The sequence below is a fragment of the Myripristis murdjan genome, chromosome 6, assembly GCF_902150065.1.
Source record: "Myripristis murdjan chromosome 6, fMyrMur1.1, whole genome shotgun sequence".
Classification (NCBI taxonomy): Eukaryota; Metazoa; Chordata; class Actinopteri; order Holocentriformes; family Holocentridae; genus Myripristis; species Myripristis murdjan.
Window position 1 is genome coordinate 3,834,895 of NC_043985.1, and position 10,022 is coordinate 3,844,916.

The 10,022-nt window shown below is 42.3% G+C and overlaps 2 protein-coding genes across 6 annotated transcripts in view; one reads left to right on the plus strand and one right to left on the minus strand.

Annotated features, from left to right (window-relative positions):
- The window catches only part of LOC115360505 (uncharacterized), a 49,242-nt gene extending 43,793 nt beyond the window's left edge, over positions 1–5,449 (minus strand). For 4 of the 5 annotated variants that reach the window (XR_003928346.1, XR_003928347.1, XR_003928348.1 and 1 more), the window contains exons 1-2: positions 5,033–5,436; positions 567–1,544 (exon numbers count right to left, since the gene is read on the minus strand). Coding sequence is in view for 2 of the 5 variants with exons in the window: in XM_030053457.1 (XP_029909317.1) it covers positions 567–1,529 (963 nt within the window). In the remaining 3 variants the exon portion in view is untranslated. Of the gene's footprint in view, positions 1–566; positions 1,545–5,032 lie in introns of all 5 variants that reach the window. The other variant, XM_030053456.1, reaches the window with a different exon arrangement.
- Positions 5,450–6,222: 773 nt separating this feature from the next.
- On the plus strand, positions 6,223–9,394 carry irx5b (iroquois homeobox 5b). Its single transcript, XM_030053480.1, has 3 exons — positions 6,223–6,606; positions 7,929–8,331; positions 8,518–9,394. The coding sequence occupies exons 1-3, from the start codon at positions 6,376–6,378 to the stop codon at positions 9,195–9,197; spliced, it is 1,314 nt and encodes a 437-aa protein (XP_029909340.1). The 5' UTR covers positions 6,223–6,375; the 3' UTR covers positions 9,198–9,394.
- Positions 9,395–10,022: the final 628 nt, after the last annotated feature.

The following is a 10,022-nucleotide window of genomic DNA, read 5'->3' on the forward strand; positions in this document are numbered from 1 at the left end:
GAAACCAAAAGGGAAAACTGTTCAAACGTTAAAATGCAGGACTTTGAGAAGAAAGTACCAGCACGATCGTTTCTTATCTTTCTGGGAAGGCTTTACCATTCAAAACACATTGTTCTGGAAACAAGAATATTTAAAATAGTTCACAATGAACAAATACATTATTGAAAACATTCAGCACATCTCAAATCAAAAACGTGACGTGCAGAAACAAGACAGGAATGCATAATTACAACCCTAAACCCACAAACCCAGGTAAAATATGAAAATAATCATTCCACTTGGAAAAAGGGTTTTGATGAAACAGAGAAAAATAGCAGATTGATGAAAAAAGCTGTCAGGAAAGCTGGGCTTTGAACTTGATCAGAGACATCGTTTAAACAAAGAACAAAGCTGGCAAATACGGAGAAGAAAGGGCTACCTGTGAGTCGTGAAAACAAAGGGGTTGAGGAAGAGAAGACATTTGGCATTGCAAGCACTAGAGTGGAGTGGAGCAGTTGAAGTCCATGAATATAGATGAGAGGGTGATGTGCATATTATTTCCCATCAGGCACTGTCGCTTTACTCACCTCCTCTGCCTGAGTGATTACCAGCGTTGGGGTGCTGCCACCTGACTCCCCGGCTCCATCCTCGAAGGCTGCGGCAGTAGTCAGGTGCTGCTCGGGGTTGGAACCGGCTTGGTGAACTAACGGCACCTTGCGGTCCTCTCCCTGATATGTGGCTTGATCTTGATCCTGAGGTAAGCCTCGGTACACACAACGGGGGGAATAATGCTGTTCAATCAAATCATCATGTGAACCTGCAGGCTGAACCCGCTTCTCTGAGGTAACATAACTGGGGACGTTGTGTGAACTATCACAGCCTAATTGAAGAAGTTGTGGATTTTGGTCAGCGGTCAACTGGTCTTGGTCTCCATGTAGACCTGGATCAGTACTTTGGCCCTGATCCTGTTGGGCTGAATCATCATTTAGCTGATCCTGGACAAAAACAGGAACAGGTAAAGGTAATCCTTGGTCATAACCATCTTGCACTTCTATTGGACACTGATTTACTCCCTGTGGGTCCTGAGGTGAATCATTGGCTTCCACTTTAACCTCATTTTCTAGAGGGCTGTCATGCCTCTGAGCTTTAACTGAGTTCAGACTACACACATTATCTTGTTCTTTAGCATCCTGGTCTATATTACAACACTGGCCTTGCATTGGATCACGATGATGTGTACTAAGGCAGTTTCCATCATCCAGGCAATCTGGACCTCCAAGATACGACTGATTCTGGTCTGTGCAATGAAGATTACCCTGATCCTTGTCAAGACATTCAGGGTTCTGGTGCTGTTGGAAGGGGCACTGTAGACCACCTTCATCTTGGATTACACTCTCTAGCTCCTCGTCTTGTGGTGCATCCACACCTGGCACATGATCATCTTGTGCCACATCAGGTGATGAGGGTGGCAGCTTGTTGTCTTTAGGAGAGTCAGGCTCCCTATTCAAGGCCTGCTGGTCCAGAGTGGACTGTTGGAAAGCCTCTGCCATTGTGCTTAGTGTTGCCTGTCATTGGAGACAAAATAAGAGGTTTTTTTTTTGTTTGTTTGTTTTTTCTTTTAGATTTCCACCATTAGAAAAAAAAGAAAAGAATGATCAACACAATCTCATACAATGTATCTTAAGCAAAGTTATGCATTAAACCTACACTTTGGTAAAAGCTAGTGTTCAGTTTTGTGGTTAAAGCCCCAAACCCATTACTGCTTCTGTAACTCTCAAATGATACAGTCCAAAAGTAAGGCACGGCCAATCACTGTTTGTCAAACAGGATGTGATTATTTCCTTTAGGTAGGCATGAGTTGCATTCGTTTTGAATTTTGCTTTAAAGAATTTGCACATCTCATCAGTTATGGTCCCCTGCGGGATCACTGGATGGTTCAGGTCTTTGAACACGACACACCCTTCCCTCAGACAGCCCAGCCATCATTTGATCAGTCCAGGCCTGTGTCCAAAAAGGCAACAGGTCTGATGAGTGGTCAAATGAGGCTGGTACACCTTGTGCATGTTATGGAATATTTACATTAAAATATGGTAGGGGAGACTGGGGACAGTTGCAACAAGGGACGGTTGCAACAAGCCTTATTTCTCCAATCAGAAACATGCTAGAGTGATGACACTCACACTGCACATGCTCAGTTAGACCCTCTACCCACAAACAAGAGAGTGGCCATATTGATCATCTGGTCCAGCTTTTATCAAGGCAAAACTGTTTTGGAGGTATGAAAGTAGATTTTTTCATGAGCTGTATTTTTGTCATACTGTCCTGGTCTTTTGTATGAATTAATCCAAACCTACCTAGCTTGAATCACTGTTTTGTTGACTATTCAGTGACACCGTTTACATGTGTCAATGTCACTGTGGCTAGTTAGCACATGGTGTTTTGTCATGACTGATACCACAGGGACGGTTGCAACAGTTGCAACTGTCCCTATGCTAATATCAAAACAGACCACACAACAGTATTTTTGAAGATTTTTAGCTCAAAATAGGCACAATTAATATATTTCATTGCTCATGATGAACAGAACAGGCAATCATAATGAGAAACTAATGCTAATGATAAACAAAATAATTCCCCAAATAACTTGTTGAGCAAAAATGAGCAATTAGTTATTGTTGTATATGTTAATTTTAATTTTGTTAATTTTGTTAACTAAAACTGTTAACTGTTTGTTAACATGTTTAATAAATGTTTTTTGTACTGCAAACTATTCCATTCTTTTTGTCCCAAACTGAAATATTGAGTTTTTATAGCTTCAGTAACATCTACACATTAACTCAGGGTAGGCCTATGTTTTACACAAAACAAAACTTAGTAAATACTTTAATACTGTATACTGTGCTTATTCAGGCAAAAATCAGAAGATAATTGGTGAAATTTAATGATTTTTTAATATGTTGCAACCGTCCCTGATCCGTGTTGCAACTGTCCCCAGGTTTGGGGTCAGTTGCAACGTTTGAATTCCTTTATTCAAATAAATATTGTGATTGATATGTTATATGTAGCCATCTTTAAATGGTATGGGTATATAGCAGACAGATGTAGGTTTAATATGTAAAAATTTGGTGTGCCTAGTCCAAATAGTCTCTGAGTAACTGAGGGTAATGTAAAAAGTGTTGCAACTGTCCCCAGTCTCCCCTACATTACTTTTCATACTATAGCTGTAACTTTTGATGAGATTCCAAACAAACTAAGCTGACTCTTTCACTGATAGTATAAATAAAATGATTCATTAGCTGAGCAAATGTTGCTGCTTTTACAGACTGGAGATATTTCAAATAAAATCAGAGAAGAACTTCCAATAATGATTTTGATTCCCCAAAATGGATGTGTAATATTCTAGAAATGAGCAATATTTGTAAAAAATGTAGCACTTTAATGGCTGGTTTTAATGGGAAAAAATATGCTTGATGTGTAATATAACTCATTTCATTTCTTCTTCCCTGTCATCTGACTCCATTAGCCACATAGTGAAGTCTCTTCACTTCCAAACAAAACGCTGCAATATTTCTAACACTTAATAGAAAAATCCCATGGGTGGTAATTATGTTTGAGCACAGATAACAAGGACTACATTTCATACTTGGATAATAACTATTAAAAAAGAGTATTTTCCAATTAATTAAACACACTGTCTTTAAGTAACCTCTGGACATTTGCCCTGCGGGCTAAGCTAATTTATGAGGTATAGGGGGAAAACAAACGAGCGCTCCTTTCATGTGAAAATCTTCACAAAAGAGCAAGCACCATAGAGAATATGGGGGGAACTGTACTGCATATTTCCCTGAATATTCAACTTTGTACATGCAAATTGTTAACATAACTTTTTGATATGATAAAACCACAGTACAGTGTCATTCCTTGGGCATGACTACTGGGGGTCTGGACTCAGAGCTGATGAAAGAGTCATCTAAGCTTCTCAAGCCATTACTTCATGCTGCAGAAAAGCTCACACAATATTTAACAGCACACTGAAAGAGAAGCCACTCAAGTATCCTCATGAGCAGTGTAGAATAAGAGGTGTGTTCACCTCACCCACAGTGGAGTGTGTAAATGAAAGATGCTTAAAAAAGCGTGAAAATGCCATCCCTAATCTGCTCGACCCATCTGTACGGGAGCAGCTTAAAAACTGCCTGAGATTCACCGACGCTCTGCTCATCACCTGCACCATTTCATCCCGCTGCCGTCAGTGCAGTCATGCCCATGATGCGCTTAGAGAGACTCCTTAAGGAGAATGTTTTCACATTACTCAGGCTTCATTATGCCAAATCAATATTCGTTTAGCATCTCAGGTCATAGTCTTCACCTCAAATGAAGGCACTCTTCTCAGGGCGCCACTCACTGCTCAGGGAAATTGTATCATTAAGGGGAGAATATTACTCCAGGTCTGTTATAAGATAGAAACTGACAGCTGCACTGTGTTGTTATTTTTTTTTAAGTTACAGTAATCACTGCTAGTTCGTTTGAATTAAAGGATGGAATACACTCACATCTTCCCAGTAAACAGCCTCAGAGCCACATCTACTGACTAATATCTGTCAGTGGAAAATCAACATTGAGTAACACTGGAAATTTACCCGGCTGCCTAGGTGCAACTTCTGAATGAATGCTGAATGCTGAATTTCTGTTTTTTTTTGTTTTTTGTTTTTTTTAAAATCCTGTTTATATCTCCACTCGCTCACAATAAAATAAGAAATAAACAGATAAATAAATTCAAATTAAAATCAATCAAAATTTGAATGAAAGCCCTCTGGCTCAGTGGGACTGGTAATGTACTGGACATAGTAAAACGTGCTGTATTTTAACTGAGTTTATGATAAAAAAGAAAAAAAGAGAATGTTCCTAACCGACAGAAGCAGGACAGACTAGACTGCTACTTTAAATAGCCACTGGATAGTTTAGTAATCAGCATCAGAAACAATTAATCAATGAAGCTCTCGACAGCAGCCGTCAGCCTAGCCTGTGACCTGAGGGCCTGCTCCTCCGCACTCACCTGGAAATCCCTTCCACAGAGCCTCGTCCTGGACGATACGTTGGTGTGCTTTTCATCCAGACAGGAGACAGCATCGTGACATCATCATCATTAAGAGACATACAAAAAAAAAATGGATTTCAGCTGTTGTCAGGAGGGAAGACTAACGCAACACCACTTTCTCTCTCCAACTGTGAGAGAAGTCTGCCCTGGCCTTCTAATTATAGGACCTACAAATAAGATTAACTGAGGGTGTGTGTGTCCAGCTTAAAAACACACGCTCAGTTTACAAAAGAAGAGGCTGTATTAACCCAGCAACACAGTCAACACACCTGATAGGCCCATTTTACCTTCAGTTGAAGTCATTTTTGTAGCCCAATTGGAAATACAAGGCAGTAGGTGGTCAAAAGCATGCAGGCCGGTCTGCAGTGTGAGGAGATTTATCCCATTAGACCTACAACATTCCTAAGCTGCTTTCAGGGCATCACACCACTACAGATCACCGCATATCATCTGCAGGTCCGCCAAGCTGGGGTACCACAGATGTAAACATGCCATGAAAAAAAAAAAACAGTTTGGAGCATTAAAATCCATTATATCCAAAGCTGATTATTGAGAATCTAGAGGATTCAAGTGTTGCATTTAGCCAACCAGGGTCTTCAATTATCTGCAGTCCTTTAAAATAGATAAATAAGGAAATGGTTGATATGGACTTTTTTAAACAAAACTCATCAGTTGCAGATCAAGAGGCCCACCTCCCAGCTAATCCACACTGCATGCTGTGTTAGTGTTAAACCTTCTTAAATGGAAGATAGCAAATCTTCCGGGTGATCAGCTTCATAATGAGCAATTAATGCCTTCACTGTAGTCCATATTAATCAATGGAATCAACTAAATGATCCTGACAGTGATACATTCAATCGCCAACACCTGAGTCACAAGTACACGCGTGCGTTGGGGGGGGGTATTTGAGAGAGACATGGAGAGAAAAAATAGTGTGTTTGTGTGTGGAAGGGGGTTGTGCGTGTGCGTGTGTGTGTGTGTGATGTGTGTTCGGTGCTTGTGTTAACGGGGGTGGAGCTGACAGTCCTACAGTGAGTTGTCATTCTCTCTCTCTCTCTCTCTCTCTCTCTCTCTCTCTCACCAGTTCAGCAGGCGGAGGTAACTTCGGGCTCAGTAGAATCAGTGAGTAGAAACCCAGCTGAACTCAACCACCTGCGATGCTCCTGGACGCGGCGGCAGCTTCTCTTTCGCTTCTCTTGGCGGGGAAAACTTTGCTGCCTTTTCAGATGTGATTTTCAGCCGTGCGTCATTCTTTTTTTTTTCTGGGTCCCGTGCGCGTCTCCTGAGCGAAGCGCACCGTCATGGCTTATCCTCAGGGTTTCCTCTTCCAGCCGTCTGTCTCTCTGGCTCTGCACTCCTGCCCGTCCTTCAGCTCCGGGGTGATTTTAGGACCGAGGACGGAGGAGCTCGGCCGCTCCTCTTCGGGCTCGGCTTTCGCTCCCTACCCGGGATCCGCGACCTCACCGGGCTTCAATTCTCACCTCCCGTACGGCGGGGAGCCCAGGGCCGCAGCGACTCTCAGCTCATTTGTGGTGAGTGTCCAGCAATCTGAATCTACAGCAAAGTAGACTGAAAATGTTACTGAGTAAATTTCGGAAGAGGTTTTGCTATTGAAATTATACTATACATTTAAAAAAAAAAAAAAAAGTCCCAGCGTGCGTAATTGCGCACAATTGCGTCTCCCGTTATTGCCAAGAGAAATTGGATGTTGCTATAAAACTTATTTGCATCAGTTGGGAAAGATCTGGAACTCGCAATACCTCAGAGTCGAAATTTGATCTTGTGTTTATCATTGATGTAAAGAGCAAAGATGAAGCAGAAAGTAACAACAACTATGTTTTAAAGGAAGAAAAACATGCTTGGAGTCCTTCATTTAATAACTTTGAACAAATAGCAGCATCATGTCAGTCATCCGTATTTGCGCCACATGATCCGCAGAAGTTTGGTTAATAAAAGCTGGTTTCGAAGTTTTGGTGTCAAACAGATTTTTAGGGAGTTTGCCAAAGTCGTGTTTTGTGGACTGATGCCACAAAGCGCGGAAAAAGTCCTAACATCACCGCATAAAAACAAGAGCCTCCCTCCTGGGTGTTGCGTGTACCCCCTAATGTTTAAATATAGCATCATTCAAATGAGAACTCTTTTTTCCCTCCGCGTCGTTTGTCCACGCTGTCAGTTTAGTTTCCTTTTCTTTATTTTTAATCTGTGCTTTTATAAATCTTTATTTTTGTATAGCTTTTCCAGAAAATGTAGCCAGTTCTCCACGGGGATCATTAAAATTACATCAAACCTGATCTAATGTTTATTTATGTAGCCCTTAGAATCTGTCAAGGAAATCCCAGAGACAATTATTCCAGATTTGAATACAGAGAAAATATATTAGAGAAGTACACTTAACAATTAAAAACGCATTTTGTCCAGACTCCCTAAATTCTGCGGGTGTGTGAAAACGTGCTGTAGATGTTAGCCCTTCAATATGAAATATTACAACTTTGTTATTAAGATGTCATAGCCTAATATCCAGTGAAATGAACAAATGAAAACATATATATTTGTCTGTATTTAAAGGGTTGGTCCCACTTAGGTTAAGAATCTCTTTTCAAGGGACACCTGCCAAGAAAACAGGATTATTATAAACCTTGTGTATAAAGTCAAAATTGAACAGAATTGTGCATACTGAAAATACGTTTAGAATTACATAAAAGAAGAGTGTCAGCATTAAAATCGAAAATGCAATGAAAATCAGATAAAACAGACAAGAGATTTAAAGATTTCTGCATAAGTACACCGTAAGGCAGCGCACCAGCAGTTTTTTGGTTGTATTCTGCATCCAAATAAAAGCTGTCTCACTTTGCAGAGCCCTGGTTATGACCCTTCCTCCAGCATCACCGGGTCCCTGGACTACCACCCTTTCGGAGCCCTGGGGCCCTATCCGTACGGAGACCCCACCTACAGGAAAAATGCCACCAGGGACGCCACGGCCACGCTGAAAGCCTGGCTGAACGAGCACCGCAAGAACCCCTACCCCACCAAGGGAGAGAAGATCATGCTGGCCATCATCACCAAGATGACCCTGACCCAGGTGTCCACCTGGTTCGCCAACGCCCGCCGGAGGCTGAAGAAAGAAAACAAGATGACCTGGACGCCCAGGAACAGGAGCGAGGATGAGGAAGAAGAGGACAACATCGACCTGGAGAGGAACGATGACGACGAGGAGCCGCTGAAGCCGAATAATGACACAGAGTCAAAGAATGAATCTGGTGGGTGAAGTGGAGTGAAAAGCGTGTTTGTCTTTTGGTTCTTCTGCAGGATTTTTGGTTGGGTTGCAATTATCACTTTCTGCACCAGCTCTGTTTGTGTGTGTGTGTGTTTGTGTGCCAGTGTGTGCCTTTGACCTTAAAGTGTTCTTAATCTCCTCTTGACCCGTTCTCTTCCATTGTGTCTAGCTGGGCAGCATCCAGCCTCAGTGGGAAATTGCGGAATAATATACAGAGAGGACACCGGCAGCAGCAGCGACACAGACCGAGGCTTAAGCAATTCGGATTTTAAAGACCCTGGGGACAGGAGGATGCCCCACATCCCGGACCCAAACGCCACAGGGGCCCCTCACCAAAAGGCGCCACTCGGGACGCACAGAGGTTCAGAGTCAGAGTGCACAGCGAGCCCAGCGTCCAAGGAGCGCAACAGTGATTCCAGCAACGCCATTCATGTGCAAAACCCGGCCCCCAAACCCAAACTGTGGTCCCTCGCTGAGATTGCCACTTCATCGGACAAATGCAAAGGATCTAGTGACTCCTCGCAGGGTGTAGGGGCGGGACAGCAGATCCCAGCCCACGCGACATCCACATCCCGGACCCAGTTCCCTCACAGCACAGCGCTGTCCAGACACCTTTACTACAGCTCCCCCTTCATCCCCGGTTACTCTAACTATGGCACTTTGGGACCCCTGCACGGCACCCCCGGCTCAAACTTGGCCTCCGCAACGCATTTAAACGGATTACATCAGACTATGCTGCAGAGAGCTGAGGCCATGGCCAGGGACAGTAAACTACGAAGCCAGAGCCAGTTAGATATTTGTAAAGACTTAACACACCACGAACTGAAGAAAGGCATGACGAATGTGTAGGCTTGTGGGGATGTTTGAACGGGAGCGGACGTGTATTTATTGGGACCGTACAGTATTTGTGGGATGCCTTTCTGAAATGGATATCAAAGAAACCTTCTCAGAAAGGACAAAGCCCCGTCAGAGGCTACAGACTACTGTTTAGTAACACAAATATTCAATTTTAGACTGCATTTTTCTATGTTGATAAAGATGTAATCTTTGTAGTGCGTTTCTGCACAGAACATGAAGTACTCATTAAAAGTTAGTTTTATGAATATGGAATTGACCACCTTCCATTTTTAATGAATTTTAGAAAGGAATGCTTTGCTTTAATTTGTAACTTCAGGAGTAACTGGTCGTGCATAAATCATGATGTTTTTTTTTTCAACAGATTTCTTTCTTTCTTTCTTTCTTTCTTTTTACCATATTTTTTTTATTTGGATCCTATCCAAGCCAACAATTTTAATCCAGGCTGCAAGTGATTTCCTTTTTACCAATTACATTAAAATGGTCTTCACATGCAGCATTCATTTCTAACAACAAGAAAGTCATTTTAGCTTCATATAAAAGGTAATTTCCAGGTCTAGCAGGAGCACAAGCCAAAGAGAGAGGGCAGCGAGCAACACAGGCCTACAAGGCCCTTTACATCACCTTGTCATTAAACAGATGAATCAAACAAAATGCTGCCTTTTCTGCCATTCCCCCCTCATATAATTTAAAGCGGTGTAGCGCAGGGCAAGTAAATAGCTTAAGCCATCTATTTAGCTCAAACTGCTGCTCTGACAAACAGGAAGGATAGGCCATAAGCTGTTCAATTTCATCACAACACGGGCCGATATATTTCCT